Source organism: Natator depressus, chromosome 17 (assembly GCF_965152275.1).
Source record: "Natator depressus isolate rNatDep1 chromosome 17, rNatDep2.hap1, whole genome shotgun sequence".
Taxonomy (NCBI): domain Eukaryota; kingdom Metazoa; phylum Chordata; order Testudines; family Cheloniidae; genus Natator; species Natator depressus.
In genome coordinates this window covers 7,914,854-7,931,851 of record NC_134250.1, presented here as the reverse complement: position 1 = coordinate 7,931,851, position 16,998 = coordinate 7,914,854, and the positions used below count along the sequence as shown (strand labels likewise).

General features: G+C 46.2%; 1 protein-coding gene across 2 annotated transcripts in view; it reads left to right on the top strand.

The window, feature by feature from the left end:
- ACACA (acetyl-CoA carboxylase alpha) overlaps positions 1 to 16,998 on the top strand; it is a 185,559-nt gene that overhangs the window by 31,864 nt on the left and 136,697 nt on the right. For both annotated transcript variants that reach the window (XM_074974614.1, XM_074974613.1), the window contains 15 exons: positions 395 to 493; positions 1,142 to 1,248; positions 2,147 to 2,257; positions 3,536 to 3,745; positions 4,552 to 4,722; positions 6,329 to 6,490; positions 7,156 to 7,319; positions 8,825 to 8,975; positions 9,585 to 9,688; positions 10,668 to 10,749; positions 11,280 to 11,425; positions 12,940 to 13,090; positions 14,517 to 14,651; positions 15,603 to 15,749; positions 16,356 to 16,544. In XM_074974614.1, coding sequence (XP_074830715.1) covers positions 395 to 493; positions 1,142 to 1,248; positions 2,147 to 2,257; positions 3,536 to 3,745; positions 4,552 to 4,722; positions 6,329 to 6,490; positions 7,156 to 7,319; positions 8,825 to 8,975; positions 9,585 to 9,688; positions 10,668 to 10,749; positions 11,280 to 11,425; positions 12,940 to 13,090; positions 14,517 to 14,651; positions 15,603 to 15,749; positions 16,356 to 16,544 — 2,129 coding nt within the window. The remainder of the gene's footprint in view (positions 1 to 394; positions 494 to 1,141; positions 1,249 to 2,146; positions 2,258 to 3,535; positions 3,746 to 4,551; positions 4,723 to 6,328; positions 6,491 to 7,155; positions 7,320 to 8,824; positions 8,976 to 9,584; positions 9,689 to 10,667; positions 10,750 to 11,279; positions 11,426 to 12,939; positions 13,091 to 14,516; positions 14,652 to 15,602; positions 15,750 to 16,355; positions 16,545 to 16,998) is intronic.

Below are 16,998 nucleotides of genomic sequence, written 5' to 3'. Positions count from 1 at the left end.
GAAAGTTGTTCTCCTTCAATAGCATGTTTGTATGTGCTCACACATCTGCTGCTGTGAAGTGCCATCAGGTTGCATTACTGTAGTGTTTAACTTTTCCTTCTCAGAGAACCTGCAGTACAGTACATTTGAATGGTGTTTTTTTTTTTTTTTTTTTTTTTTTTTTTTAATCCTTGACTGATGGAAATTAACATAGCTCCATTGGCTTCAACAGAGCAATGCTGATTTACACCACTCCATGATCTGGCTCATAGTATCCATTCCAAGAGACAGTCATTAGCAGAGTATTTTCTTACCCATCTAGCATAACATAATCTAGACTATGCACTGTTGCATCTTCCTTGGTGCCTGATTTCTGTGAGTAATCTCCCTCATGGGTCTTATTTGTTTTTTGCAGGGCCCCCAAGCCAGGCTATGTGGGCTTTAGGAGATAAAATTGCATCCTCGATAGTGGCCCAAACTGCGGGCATCCCAACTCTCCCATGGAGCGGCAGTGGTAAGACATTGATCCTTGTTTGTACCATAAAGATTACTGTTATATTGCCCTTCCCTCAGGCACCCCGAAAGTTCAGGAAACCTCGGTGCATTGAAAAATCTCCTTTTGAAGATGGCCCATGTGCTATGTGTGATTTTTATATGGCATAACCATTCCTATGCGACCCAAGGTGTAGACCGTGACTGCAGAATATACCTTAGATGTTTGGTCAATGATCCATGTTTTAAAAAGCTGAACTTTTCTTCATTTTAATTGTAACTCTGTCAGTCCCTCATGTTCCTGCTACCTGTACTTAGTATACATGGCCTACTCCTGGGACATGTAACCAGGGTGAAGGTGCAGGTGCCTTTTCGATTTCAAAGAGCTCATAAAGGCTGGGCTGTATCTCCCTCCAGTTTAGGTTTGAGATGCTGATACTGCTTCCGTTATACCTGTTCTGTGGAGAAAAGACTTCGCTTTCTAGGGCTGTCAGTTTGGCAGCTGGTTCCCCACATCCCAAAGCTCCCCCCGTCCTTTATCTCCTATTTTTTGTTTCTGTTGCTACGCCTAGAACCAAAATGCCCTATTGAGACTTATAGGGGAATGACAAGGTGATGCAAGCGAAAGGTGCGGCGTTCCATTACCCCATGGATGTTGTTTGTATTTTAGGCCTCCGAGTGGACTGGCAGGAGAATGACTTTCAAAAGCGCATCTTAAGTGTGCCCCAGGAGCTGTATGAAAAAGGCTACGTGAAAGATGTGGATGATGGGTTACTGGTAGGTGGATACTACTTGGGTGTCTTTGATTTGGCCCACTTTAGAAAGAACTACGTAAGCCAGTGATGGGTACACACCTCAAGAGTCTGGGGGTTTGATTCCCTATAGGAATTCAAAGCTTAGTCAAACTTCTCAGTTCAGCAAAACTGGGGCTTGAAAGTCCTCTGAATAGGATTCTCTTTCATGTGAGATATCTGGTATTCTACCTCCTGGGTAGGACCAGAAGCAAAAGTGCACAGATGCATGAAATTTAGGAGCAAGAAAGGGCAGATGGGTACAAAACTGTACTGCAGCGAGGGCTCCATTTCATTTCTAGAACTAGAAGAGGTCTGGGTGCCGCAGTCTCTCTTCTTCTGTGATTGTGGTAGAAAACAGTTTAATCTCCTAAGGACTAGAGTACTTTAGTTTAACTGAAGTTATTGGGGTTACATTAAGTGCCTGTGATATGCAGGAGGTCCTATTAGATCAAGGATCGGCAACCTTTGGCACGTGGCCCTCCAGGGAAAGCTTCTGGTGGGCCAGGCCGGTTTGTTTACCTGCAGTGTCTGCAGGTTCAGCCGATCGCAGCTCCCACTGGCCACGGTTCACTGTCCCAGGCCAATGGGGGCCGTGGGAAGTGACGTGGGCTGAAGGATGTGCTGGCCGCTCTTCCCACAGTCCCCATTGGCCTGGGACGGTGAACCATGGCCAGTGGGAGCTGTGATCGGCCGAACCTGCAGACACTGCAGGTAAATAAACCAGCTCGGCTTGCCAGAGGCTGCTGATCCCTGGATTAGATGATCCAGTGATCCCTTCTGACCTTAAACTTTGAAACTGTGAAAAAGAATGAAATCCCTAATTTGTTTTATAGGCTACTAAACAGCTTTTGTACTAAATCCTTTTCTCTTTCCATCTTCAGGCAGCTGAAGAAGTTGGCTACCCAGTCATGATCAAGGCCTCTGAAGGAGGAGGAGGAAAAGGAATCAGGAAAGTTAACAATGCAGATGACTTCCCCAACCTTTTTAGACAGGTAACTCTCTTCCCATTCATTTGTGCTGTCTTTTTTCTAGTGTGGAGGTCACTGTAGATGTTCTGCACAGGTCAGCAAGAGCTTATTGGGGAATGTTAAGGGAAGAAAGCACTCTATTATCCATCAACACTTTTCTTGCTGCTCTGAACTGTTGGGGTCTTGCCAAACTTTGCTTTATAGCCATGATTATGTCACTAGAATGCCCAAATATCTGTGAAGACTGTAGTAACTCCAGTACAACACCAGTTAACCAAATACCCTGGTTGGTGCTGAGTCTGATTGCTGTGGTTTCTGGTAATAGAGGGAATTCAAAATGTAATTAACAGATGCTGGGGAACGTGTCCTTGTTTCAGATAATGGGGAATTGCGGATAAGGGAGGTTGTACTGAAATTATACACCACTGGAGCACAGGGTATTTCCAGCAATGAATGGCCCATGGAAAATCCTAGTAGTTTCTTCCCCCAGAAAATGCCCTAGGATTCTACTGATGTCGCAGTTTATGTGAACTTTTTTTTTGGTTTGGTCGCACTCTGTGCTCTGGGGTCAGTATGTGCTGCATTAGCCCATTGTGGATTGGTGTCTCAGTTCAAATGCTTCCCTGCGGTGTTCCCTTGCAGTTTCCATGCTGCAACAGATGGCAGCGGTGTGCTTTCATCGATCACCATTCCATTGGCAGGACAGCACTTCTATCAGGATCTAAAAGACCCATGGGGCATTGCTGGAGCTGAATTTTACCAGCATTCTCTGCTGTGTTAGGCAGCACTGAGATGGTTAAATGGTCTGTTTAAAATCGCTCTGTCTGGCTCTTCGTTACAGAATGCTCCTATGCCTCCAATAAGATTTGCTTAGACTGTTGATACTGCACCTCTAATATTATTTCCTGGGGCTAGAGTCCAATCCTTGAGGGGGCCATTTAGGGATCTGGGGCAAAAATTGGGGATTGGCCCTGCTTTGGGCAGGGGGTTGGACTGGATGACCTCCTGAGGTCCCTTCCACCCCTGATAGTCTATGATTCTAAGTTAGTTACTTCATCTGTGCTTCCGTTTCTCTGTCTGTAGGGTTCAGTTCATGAATGTTTGTAAAGTGTTCTGAGTTTCTCAGATGGAAATAGAAATGCAGAGCATTCAAATTTCTAACTTTTGGTCATACAAGTGAGACTCTGTGCTAGTACTCTACAGTATTAACAGCCTCTTACAGAAAGACAGCTGAAGAAGGAGCCTGACTTTGTGTCAGAATAGGAGGAAGAGTTGGTTTGCATTATGTTGTTTCTGTTGTAGGTTCAAGCTGAAGTGCCAGGCTCGCCCATCTTTGTGATGAGACTAGCCAAGCAGTCTCGCCACCTGGAGGTGCAGATCCTGGCGGATCAGTACGGCAATGCCATCTCCCTTTTTGGCCGTGACTGCTCAGTGCAGCGCAGGCACCAGAAGATCATCGAAGAGGCGCCTGCAACTATTGCTACCTCAGTGGTCTTTGAGCATATGGAACAGGTGCGTGTGGGTCTGTGAATTCCACTTTCCCTGCCTTTTGTGAAGAAAAGCGATACTCTGCCTGCAGAAGGAGCCAGTTCTCTGACATTCCAAAAAAACAGGAATGGTGAGAGTCTCTTCAAATAGCAACACCGGGTCCAGTGTTGCAGTCTTAGTATGTACAGATTAGCACTCATGTTTCCAGAACTGTGTGTGTGTGTGTGTGTGTGTGCTGTCAAAGAACTGAAGAGTTCCATCCCAGAAGTGGCTGCTTTCAATAGTGGGAGAAATGATCCCTGAGTATGCAGCATACGAATGTGTGAAAAACTTGTTTGTCAAAATTCTTTGAGATCTTTGAATGTTTGGCTCTGTGGTTACATGGTTGTGGGTTTGTAATATATGGGGTGTGTATACAATACTTCCCCACCCCAGCCCGTGGTCCGCAAGAATAATCCATGTTTCAGAAAGAGGCCCATGTGACTTAAAACATTTTTGTGACATACGATGTTTAGTTCTCCTAAGTGGTCAGTGATGTTTTGAATGTGTATTGACACATTCACAGAGAGGAATGGGGGTTGACAGATTCCAACGTTATAAATTCTACAGGGACAGCAAATATCCCATCCAGAAGCGTTACTGAGTAAGCCCAGAAATTGAGCCGCCTGCCAGAAATCGCTCAGAGAAATGCACTTATCGTACTTGTCACAGGATTGTGGCCGTTCTAGAATTCCAGTAAGAAAGTGAGATGTGGATGGGGTAGGTGGAATGAAAGTGATGGTTGACAATGATATATGTGGGCTAAACATTTTCTCTGTCTCATCTCCTAGTGTGCCGTGAAGCTCGCCAAGATGGTGGGGTATGTGAGTGCGGGTACAGTGGAATACCTCTACAGCCAGGATGGCAGCTTCTACTTCCTGGAGCTGAATCCCCGGCTGCAGGTGGAGCACCCCTGCACAGAGATGGTGGCTGATGTCAACCTGCCAGCAGCACAGTTACAGGTGAGTCACAACACAGGCCTCGTACCTGTGGAGGCATTGAAAGGTATTCAAAGCGTGGGGTGTTGGAGAGGTCTGAGCACAAATAGCCGGTTCCACTGGAATCTGAGTTGGGGGGGCTCCTGTCTGGGTCATTCCCAGTGTTCAGCTTCACGGTGTTGTTACAGATGAGTCATGTACAAGTTAATTGATCAAGTCACTGATATGACAGGGAAAGCATGAGACTTGGCATATTAACAAGAGAACTATTAAATGCAATACTAATAAGAAAATTTGTCTTTAATAATTTTAACCCAGTAGTGCCCCCTCAAATTGCTGTTTGTCCAATTAAGAAATATTTAAATTGCTGGCAACATTATCCAGTAACACCATCCTTGATATTCAATATCCCCCAAAGTGGAATTGTTACATTCCTCATCCAAGTACTCAACAAGCTTCTATACAATAAACAAACTGGTTCACATGAGCAGCCTGTGAGAGCACAAAGCTTCTCGGTACCTATTCCCTGGCTTCCCAGAAATAGGAGCCGTTGCAAGGCCTTTCTCCAGACTTCCCAGTGAATCTGGTAATTCCTGACATCCTTATTGTGTTTTTTTAAAGGCATTAAGATGTATTCCTGCAGCTCCTGGTAAAAATTCCTGACTTACAAGGGAGGCTTTTTTGTTTCACATGCCTGAATGCCCAGATATGCGCAGGTGTGGAAGATCACCTAGAAAAACAATTGTTCATCATTGGCTTTTAAAGTCAAGCATCCTTTTGCCCAAAAGGAGCAGCTCAGGATGCTGAAACTTACGCCAATCAGGCCAGACTCTCTGTCTTAATACATTTGTAGTAATTGTTCCATATGCAGCTGTGCTTAAATTTAGTGACACAGTTAGCGCCATGATGGTAACATGCCAGAATCCATAGTGGCATATACGTTTTAATAAATGCTCCTTGCTGTTTTTCTTCCCTATCTCTTCCCTGGTAGATAAACAGTAATTATTTGTTTGACTTCACTGGCAGGAAGACACCACAGTTAATCAACTTTGTCCTCAAGCTGCAGTTACTGGAAGAGAGCAGCCACAAGCCCTGTGTTTTGCAATTCTGCCAGCCAGATTTAGCCCTTTGGCTTCAGTTGGAGCATGTTGGATTTACACAAAGAGCATGTTCTCTCTCTTGACTGTATTGCAGATTCCGATGAAATATGTATTGTTTAGGTAGACAGGGTAGCCTTATGTACAGGCCAATGACCAGGTCACAGAGCAGGGAGTCGGGTCATCTGAATTCCATTCCCAGCTGTTTCTTTGACTCACCTTGTCAGCTTGGGCAAAGGACTTCCTTTCTGAATCTGTTTCCCCTTCTGTAAAACAAAGATGATATTCATCCATCTTTGTGAAGCACTTTGAGGCGGACAGGTAAAGAGGTGCAAAACATTATTATTGGGTGCATCCTGAGGTAAAGAATTGTGACATTACGCCTGAAAAGAGAGCCCTAGAATCACAGTAATATATATAACCAGTGTCCAGCCGCCACCGACGATGGGTGGAGTGAACCTGTGAAGGTTCAGGGAAGTGGTACTTATGTGAGAAGTAAAACTTAGCTTACTGTATTTTATATTCTCCTATAGATTGCCATGGGGATTCCCCTGCACAGGATCAAAGATATCCGAGTAATGTATGGTGTGTCTCCTTGGGGCGATGTACCCATTGACTTTGAGAACTCAGCCCATGTCCCCTGTCCACGGGGTCATGTGATCGCTGCTCGTATCACCAGTGAAAATCCAGATGAGGTAAAAGCTCCACTTAGTGCTTGTTTCTGTAGTATTGGTGTCATTCTAAAGAGCCATGGTTCGCGCACACAGTCATCAGCAAGGATCAAACCCAGAACTTTCTGCACCAAATTCAAGTGAGCTGCGAAATCCTTTTTTTGGCTGAGGTTAGTAATAGAGAGAGTATTGTATAGTATGATAAAACCTTCCCCATCTCTCAATCAGAATAATACTCTTGTCAAAAGTGCGTCAGGATCTTGAACTCCGTCGCTCCTGAACTGTTTGCTCTCTCACACAAAGTATGTCTGTGCACAGTAGCTGGTTAACAGTTAAGAGGTTAATGACCACAAAGACCTTGGATAGGATCTTGGTTTCCTGTCATTTCTCACGGATGGCATCGCTTGCATCACAGCACTCCTTAGACCCATTCTGGTGCATTGGTATTGAATCTTTTACATCACTTCCTACAGCACTTGGGTTTATCTTGGAGGTCTCCCATCCAATGTGGATGCAGCCTGACCCTACCTAGTGTGTGATATCCCAGTGCTGGGACGCGCTGCTTATCTCTGTAGCCTAAGCAACTCCCGTGTGTGTGTGTGTGTGTGTGTTTTTGGCGAGTGCATACTACTCGTGTAACATTTACTTTTCCTTTGGGGTGCATAACCATTTAATATATTTCCTTGTAGGGTTTTAAACCCAGCTCTGGAACAGTTCAAGAACTGAATTTTCGCAGCAATAAAAACGTCTGGGGCTATTTCAGTGTCGCTGCCGCAGGGGGGCTTCACGAATTTGCTGACTCTCAGTTTGGTCACTGCTTCTCTTGGGGAGAGAACCGTGAGGAGGCCATCTCGTAAGTAGCCAGGAAAGTGGTTAGAATATGGAACTAGCTCACTGTGAAAACCCTCCTCGGTGCTCTATAGAGGGCCTGGTCCTACAAGTGCCTCATGTGGAACCCCCATAAACTCCATGTGTGACTTCGATTTTGTATGCAAACCTAGCCTCTTGGAAGGGATCTGTAATCCCTTGTGACAACTGTAATTTAGTTGCCAATGAACAAGGAGTTAATCTAACTCAGCTTCCTCTATAAGAGTGGCTGCTTAGGAGCTGGTGGGGAGAGAATGCCTTGGGGAAGGGAAGGGCCGCACACTCAGGGTCATAGGATTAGGTTTGAATCCCAAGCATGGGAGCTTTTCTGTTTACACCTTGTTGTTTGTCACCTTTTCAATTTCCTATTATAAACGATGTTCTGTTAAGGAGAAGCTCTTGCTGCCTACAGATGGTTTATCCTCTGAGCTTAAGACCCCCAAAGTTGATGAGTACCACTTACAGAGTTGGTGCGAAAATCGAACCTCCTACTTAAGTTTTGCAAGACCTATTTAATATAAATATATATGAAAAAGTTTACCAAATTTTTAATATTTTATAAAAATTCATAGGGGTGGCATTTTCCTGACTTTTAGCTGAATGAAAGTATGGAAAACATGTACCATACAGGCTGGCTTTCTCTAAAGGGTTAAACGGAACATTACTAAACATCTGCCCAATAGTATCCTATACATGTTGAATAGATTTAATTTCTAGTAGAGCTGTCATATTATGAGCTTTTCTTGCAGAAATGTTTTTCTGTGGGTTATGGTAAGCATGAAAGGGAGTAGAACTCACCGTTCCATTCAGTTTGTTGGGTCTCATAACGTAAAGATCCTTTGAGACCTGGAAGTTTGTGTCTCTCACAACCAACCAGATTGAAAGGTAAAAATGTGTAGAGCATAAATCACTTTCGTTATTCAGCATTGACTATTGCCAATAATAATCAGTGGGATAATGCCAGGTTTGTATTGGACAATGGTAAATTTGGTACTAATGTGGATGAAGTACCTTTTAAATCAGGTACGGTTGAGAGGTGTGGATGCAAAGAATACAGTTTTAGCAAATGTCCCGTAGGAAGAGTGGCTTTTGAAGTAAAATCTGTAGCGGAAACCTTATGCAGACTCAATGCCACGCTCCAGTCTGGCTTTTGGTCTTTTCACTCCACTGAAACCACATTTACCAAGATCTCCAGCAATGACGATCAAGCCAGGACGAAGGATGAGTAGAAAAGAATAGCGACAAAATCAGAAAGGCACATGGTACATCCCAAGTGTATGCTGGAGGAAACTGATGTCGTCTCATTCCCAGGCGCGGTGCATGGATAGCATCTTGCTCCCATGTGTGCACGCACTTCATCTGCTATTGGCATGACTAACTTGTTTTTCCAGGTGACTCACTGGGGATGTTAATTTGCGGTAACTGTCTAGACTTACCAGGTCACAACAAACTGCTAGTGAGAAGTGGTTTGTGAATTCCTTTTCCTTTCAGCAACATGGTGGTGGCTTTGAAGGAACTGTCCATCCGTGGGGATTTCCGAACCACTGTTGAGTACTTGATTAAACTGCTGGAGACAGAAAGCTTCCAGCAGAACAGCATTGACACTGGCTGGTTGGACAGGCTCATCTCTGAGAAAGTGCAGGTATACCCACTTGCTTCAGGGGATTATAAACTTTGGGGAGTGGGGGTTGATTTATTGGGGAGGAAAAGACATTTCATTACCTCGAAAGCTTGGCCCTTACTAGTCAGAGAGTACAGAGATTTAACGATGACGTTCTACTCAGTCCTTAGTAAGGACTCTGGAAAAAAATTTATTGGGCTTTGTTCTCATTGACACTGTGCCTTTTTACCCCATTTTGGCAGTATAGAGAGTCCTTAAGCACCTGTAAAGGAGCATTAGTGTAACTGAGAATTAGGCTTGTTGTCTTCACCGGGAATTTTAAACAAATGACAAGAGTGAAAACTCGTACAGTACCTCAGGATTTGGCCCAGTGAGAATAAAACTGAAATCGTTTCCTTTAACGAGCGCAGAGGTGACCTGCTTACTGGCATGCTTTCATGTGTGGCTACCATAAGTATTACAACCATTTTAAGGGATTTTCTGCCTTTGACAGCAAATGCAACTGAGCATAATGACATGGTTGACCCTCTCAAGTAGGGAGAGGCCAGGATGGAGGGCTGAGAAAGCAGAAGGAATTGAGCATGTGGAAAGACTGAGGTTTTCCTTCATCCCAAACCCTTTTCCCTCTAGGCAGAGAGGCCTGACACCATGCTAGGGGTAGTGTGTGGGGCTCTGCATGTAGCTGACGTGAGCTTCCGGAACAGCGTCTCCAACTTCCTGCACTCTCTGGAAAGGTAAAATTACTCTTTGTGGCTAGCAGTAGTCACAGATCGTTGACGTCATAAAAAGCTCAAATCATACATAGCCCAAATGCAACCCAGGCCAGAAGTGCCTAAAGCTTGTTATCATCTGATGGCTGTTCTCTAGCCCTGGTGGCTGTTGAGCATTTTTAGGCCAGTTCCTGATGGACAGATGTCCATGCGTGTTCCAAAAAAATCCTCCACCAGTGGCTCCGAGAAACATAGTTGTTGGCAGTCTCAGGAGAGAGGCCAGGGATTGAATGGATAACAGAGTTAAGATCCATTGGCAGGACAGCCTGGGTAAAGCTTGCACTGCCAAATCTTGTGCTGTCCCTGTTTTGTAGTCCAAGTCTACAGAGCTATTCATCAGGTGCCGTCTACCAGTGCTCAGAAACCCCCTAACATTCTAGCTTGCTTTAAACTGGATTGGGAGTCCTTGGGAGACCAGTCATAACATTTTAATTCGGACTGAGTCTGACATGACAGGTACACTTTTCCAAATGAGGCTGTCAGCCTTGCCAGGCCCATGTTTGGGGCCCCCGGCGCTGGACGAGGGATCCAAGGAGCATAGTAGTGAAAAGCTGCTTTTAATCACATGGGGCTGTTACTGAGCACAACAAAGATGTTCTGTAAATGTGTTCGATGTTTCAGTGCAAATCATTCGCTATCAGTAAAGCAGGTGGGTTGGGGCGGGTGGGGGGAGGGGAAGATATAACAGGTCTATGTGGAATGGGAATGAACATATGTTGGGTTTGAGAGTGATGTCTCTCCTAAGGAGGGATGGTTTAAGGTTTTAGATGTCCAATCTCCATGCCAGTGCGGTCTCCAAATACTTGTGTGCTGTGTTTTAACCCCCCCCCCCCACACACACACACACACTCTCTCTCTCTCTCTCTTTCTCCCCCTCTCTCTCCCTCTCAGTGGCCATTTAGAGAATCTGAAAGGTAACGTCTTGCATGTGTCCCTCTTTCAGGGGTCAGGTCCTGCCTGCTCATACACTGCTGAACACAGTGGATGTTGAACTCATCTATGATGGAAGGAAGTACGTGCTAAAGGTACAGTACAATGTGGAGACCCTTCTCCACTGTGGGTTGGAGGGATCTCGTGTTGCTTGGCACTGTCTTGGCTTTGCAGTGACTGTTGGGAACAGGATCATCAAGTTAAAATCAAATCTGGATGGTGGGCGAAGGAGACAAGGAGAACTGGAAGGGGATTTTCTCTGCTTCTGTGGGTTTGGAAACTTCTCTACAATCTCCCATGCATTGTCCCCACTCAGAGACCCTCCCTTCCATTACATTTCACTTACAGTGAGATCCCTGCCACACCTTTGCCCTGCAAGACCCCTGTTTTTACGTTAAATTTTCAGTACCCAGCACCACCCTGCAGGTGGTGAAGAGTGTTTTATTTATGAATTATCTAAAATAAAACAAGTGACCCACATTTCCCTGAGACATCTTCATTTATTACTGAATGTAACAGTCAGTTCAGAAACCAAGGAACCTGCCTGGTGCTCCAACCAGTATAATGTCAATGTTACCACGTTTCCTTTACATGTTGCTCCATGTTCTTGCTCACGGACCCATAGGTGACCCGGCAGTCTCCCAATTCCTATGTGGTCGTCATGAACAACTCTTACGTGGAGGTTGAGGTACACCGATTGAGTGACGGAGGGCTGCTCTTATCCTATGATGGGAGCAGCTACACAACCTACATGAAAGAAGAAGTGGACAGGTATCAACCTCCGCTATAGGGGTCCTTTATAGTCACTTACAATTTACATACATGCCAAGATGGGTTAATAGAATGTCATGGTCTGAGGCCTCAGCTGCATATCACAGGGTCAGGAAAGAATCCCCCCAACTACTATACGATACTGAAGAGCTCGGTAGGTGCATTATTAGGGACAGGAGTAGGGGAAGAAATTTGCTTTCATCTGAAGCATTTGGGGTTGCCTGCAGCTGGAAACAGGATTTGGAATGCGATGCACCAATATGATATGTGGTTCTCTTTCTTCTCCAGCCACTCTGCAACCTCATCCTTCCAGGTAGGAGATGGGTGAACTCCTAGGTTGCCCATCTGGTTTGCTAGCAGTGGGTTGTTGAGCTGAATGGGAGCCTACATTCCAGTTTCCTACAGGCCCTTGGTAGTTAGAGTGGATAGATGTCGTCTCTGCAAGAAGGTGGGAGTTTAGTGTTCCCCACACACCACCTAACCGGATAGTGTGGAGACCTCCGCCTTTACGGAAAGAGGTTTCTTCCCTGCTTGTGGTGACTTCTGGGGGGAGGGGTGGGGGCAAAACAAAAAGAGAGGCTAGCACATGCTGGCCAAATCCCAGCTCGGGTGATTATATTCTTTTTGCCGAGTTATGCCCTTTCAGTTTACATTGGAAAGTTCGTTTTCACTTTATCTTGTTAAAAATCTGCCACTGGTGCAGAACAGCTGTTGTATTCCACTCCATAGGCTGGGCGAGTGACCTTTTTATATATGCGCAGGCTCAGATTTGTTGGTTTATGGCCGCATAGACCCTTGCACAGTATCCTGCAGTTGCACTGAGTGGAGGGCTTAACACAATGAGAGAAGTTGGTGGCATTGCCGGGAATAGGGCCTAGCAAGCCTAGGTGGTGGATGTGCTGAGTCAGTGCATTTCCTCAGCTCTCAGTCCCTGGAGTTTATACCACATAACCCCCTTGGGGTGCATCGGGCCTCCTTCTCTGTGCTGACTCTAACGAATCTGGCCAGTAGTCTATGAAAGACTTGGGTTGTAAGGTGCTATAAAAATCTAAACAAAATGCCTTTTGAAACTCCTCATTTCACCACAAGGGTGTTGCCTGCTCTTCTCGAGTGTCACTCTGAGCACTGGAGGAGTTTGGATGTGGGAGGTTTGGTGAGCGTTTGCTATTTGACAGCTTTGTGTTAACACATCCAACCTCCAGTATTGTCGATCTTGGTTTATATAGAATTTACCAGACCGGTTCATATTGGGTGTCCATTGGGTCCAGCATCCAGGCTCCCTCAGTGACCAATTACCCACTGATTCAGAAGAAGCAATGCTGTACGTATGTTAGGGGTCGATGGTAATGCCTTCCTGACCCCCGCAGCCCTGATTACGCAGATGTTCACCTCTAGAACCAAGTCACTAAACTGCAAATAATTGCTACTTGTATGTTATGATCTAGGGCTGGGGGGATTGGATTTCTCCCTCCTATACACTCCACATGGCATTCCATTGAGGTGTTCTTCCCTAGGTACCGCATCACCATAGGGAACAAGACCTGCGTGTTTGAGAAGGAAAATGATCCGTCTCTCCTTCGCTCCCCCTCGGCTGGGAAGCTCATCCAGTATGTGGTGGAGGATGGGGGACATGTATTCTCAGGCCAGTGCTTTGCTGAAATTGAGGTAAAAGAGCTACATGGGACTGGGCTGGCTGCAGATGCTCAATCCTGGGAGCAGAGCTGAGCAGGAACATTTTGAAATACTCAGAAACTTTAGTGAAAAACTGGGGGGTTGGATGGTGGTGGGTGGAATGTTTTGTGATATTTTTTTCTCAGTATTCCACGCCCCCCCCGCTTTTTGTCTGTGCCCACTCAGAAGGCAAAAACGAGCTGCTGGGTGGAGAAGAGATAGCTTAGCACTGTAAATGTTAAAACCTGTGTTTTAATGAATGTACCAGTGGGAGGCAAAACCTCCCAGCAATATCCAGTGGTAAAGAAAGCACATATAGACAGTGGTGGCCACCTTGCTGTGGGACTGGCCAAAGAGGAATAGACCATAGTGCTGTGAGAGATGGACAATCCATGTCTCATAGCTGCTGTGAAAAAGGTTTGCTGTTCCTCTGGGCTAAGTGGTCACTGCAGCAGGGCTGGCCCAGGCCCAGTGACAGGGTGGGGCAGTGAATTATGTCTGCTCTTACTGACTGGTCATTTATCAGCTTGATCAGATGAGTTAATGAGGAAGCTGAAACTAAGCGTGGCTCCTCCCTTCCCCCTTGGAGGTTACTTAACTCCCAAAGAGGGGGAGGACAAGCAATTCCCAAGGCACAGTGGGCAAAGATGGGGGCTGTGTCCAAGAGAGAGGGATCAAGCCAGACTTTAGAGAGGAGGGTATAGAGTGGATTGTGGGGGATTAAGGTGGTTATTAGGGACAGTGTGTAGGAGAAATGTATCAGACTGTAGATCATGTTATTTATGCAAGCTCTTTTATATTGTAACATATTCATGGCTTGGTGAGAACCTACCAGTCGTTGGTTGCTGGGCTACTTTCCACAGCAACAGCACGGATAGACCCTAGATCTTTCTGCTCCAAGGACAAGGCTCCTACATGTGAACTAAAGGGAGATCTGTTACTTTGAAGAGCTCTATAGAGCCTATGACACTCTGGCCAATAGCTCTAATTCCCTCCACTGGAAGCCAGTAGTGCACAAACCCACCAGCCAGCATATTCCAATGGCATCTGCCATTGATGTCTGACCTTTAGGATATCACAGCCATGGCAGCGAGTTGCAGGCTGCCTAAAAGTCCAGTGCTCAGCATGGAACCTTTACTTATTCTTGGAGGTGAAAGAATCCAGAAGAGATGAGATTCCATTGGTTGAGTTTGGTTTCCTGTTGCTCTAATTTGCATTCAGACCATTTGCTCTGCCCTTTACTACGGGCTCCTGGGTTTCCTTCCCAGCATGCATCTGCACTACAAGCCTTTCAGGGTGACTGCTGAATGCAAAAGACCCTTGCTAGTCAGATTACGTGTGGCATAGAAAGGGGGCTGTTGAAGCATGAACCTTGAATGAATTAGGGAATCTGAGCGTGTAACCTGTCTTCTTGCTGCAGGTGATGAAAATGGTGATGACGCTGTCGGCAGCAGAATCAGGCTGCATCCATTATGTCAAACGCCCTGGGGCAGTGCTGGACCCTGGCTGTGTAATTGCTAAACTGCAGCTGGATGATCCCAGCAGGGTTCAGCAGGTAGGAAGCTCCTGGAGATTTTCTAGTGGTGGTGTTGAATTGCAACAGAGGACAGGCCCATGTCATGCTGAGATTTTCACCGTGTGACTTTTGTCTCAAAGGAAGAAGTCAAGGAAGTGTAAACCCTACAGAGCCTTTCTCTCAGATCTGATCTAGACATTTATCTCAGACTCATTCCTTGTTATCTCAGCACCTGATCTCCAGGTGATATAGGTGGGTGGGGAAAGCCTCATCCTTTCCTCAAACACATTTATGCTCCCTGCACCCACTACTTTCTTTGGCCACTTGACTGTTCCAAACACCTGCAGTACTGTGAGACAGAGAGAGTTCTTCCTGATAGCTAACTGAACCTCTCCTGACAGACAGGAATGGATACCCCGGTTTCAAGAGCATTGGGACTGGTACAAACAGTCTTGGCAAAGCTGGACAAGTGGGGAGCGAGCCAGTGCATGGATCATCTTTGGGGTGGAGGACATGGGTCTTTAAGGGCAAGTCGGGTTTGATGTGGGTGGGTGGATGTGAATGGTGAAAGAAAAAGGAACTATTCTAAAATGGATGCTAGTACCTAATCATCTTATGGGAGATGGGGCGAGGTTATCAGCACCAGTGCAGTATCTACTGGCTTCGACTGAATCTTTCTCTGAGATCTTGTTGTTTCTGGTTCTGGACACTGAGATCAGCTGGAATTCATCAGAAAGAGGCTGGGGGCCTTATTTTGTGGGTACAGGGGAATGCAGTCATTGAGATCCAACAAAAATCCCATGACTGTCCAAGAGGATTTTCCATCCTGAGATCCTCCTGTTTGAGTCTAATTTCCCCCCTGTGCTGTAGGCTATTGGGTCTCCAGTTGAAAAGTGGGGGGTGGAGAGAGAAGCAAGTGTGATTCTCTTTGCTGATGCCATGTGGGAGGAGGCTTGGAGGCGCTTTATTCTCTGTTGGCTGTGTTCGCAGGCCGATCTGCATACAGGCACCTTACCACAGATCCACAGCACAGCCCTCCGAGGCGAGAAGCTCCATCGTGTCTTTCACTGTGTCCTCGATAACCTCGTCAATGTGATGAATGGTTACTGCCTGCCAGAGCCCTACTTCAGCGGCAAGGTACTGATCGCTTGTCCCAGGTGGAGGGCAAACTCTTCCTGGATATTAGAAGCCAATTTGCATACAAGCTCAATGAACTCTAATGGTTAGAGCAGGGGACTGAGAGGCAGGACACTACACTACACTGCCCTGCCCTGCCTCATATACTACCTCTCTGGTAGCCTTGATTCCTTTCCCCAGTCCCCTATTTCCAGAAGGTTGGGGGCACGAGGGGGATGTGTCCATTGGTGCCACCCAAGTCAGAACTGAAGAGGAGACCAGATGGGCTGCAGGACTGCTGCCTATGCCTGCAGCCTAGTATGGGAGAGCTGCTTCCACAGCCAGCGATGTTAGGGGCCACACTGGGAGAGGACAAGGAAGGTGCATGCCTTTCAAGCAGCCCCCTGCAGCTTTACCTGCCATCGAGTTAGCATATGTGGTGAAGGAAGGGAGTGGTTCTGCACCTTTCCCCACCCATGTTGATCTGCACCCCTTGAACGAGAGTGGCTCCCAGGTGGGGTCATACTGTAGGACTGCTTTGCCACACTGAACAAGCCTCGATGTGACCACCCTTCCCTTCATTCCATATTGCATCTGGTTCTTGTCCTCTCTCTGGCTTGTCTCCAGGTGAAGGACTGGGTTGAGCGGCTAATGAAGACCCTGAGAGACCCATCTTTGCCTCTCCTGGAGCTTCAGGACATCATGACCAGTGTCTCTGGGAGGATCCCACCCAATGTGGAGAAGTCCATCAAGAAGGAGATGGCCCAGTATGCTAGCAACATCACCTCGGTCCTTTGCCAGTTTCCAAGCCAGCAGGTAATGAACAGCCCTTTGGAAAGGGAAAGCAAAACAGGTCACTTTGGGATGGAGGGAAAATACCTTTGAATTATTTGGAGATGAGCTTGAGGTGAAAAGTGGGGCCTTGGTAGGGAGGTCGGTTTGTATAATAGCCCATGGAGAGCAATGGGAATTGAACCCTGGACCTTAGTTGCCAAAACCCCGGATCTCTGCTGCTTGAGTTAAAGTAGTAACTCCTTCATCTGTGAACAAGTAGCAGGTTGTTGCAGTAGAAATGTTTGGCCGTTTGGAGGAAATCTGACCTTGTGCTCAGAACTACTGTATCCTAAATATGCTGTTGTTCAGCTACAGTTTTTGCGGCTCAATACAAGAATGACTGGGTGAAATTGTACAGTCTGTGTTTTGCAGGAGGTGAGATTGGATGATCTCATTGCTTCCTCCTGACATTAAAGAAATCTCTGAACTACTACTG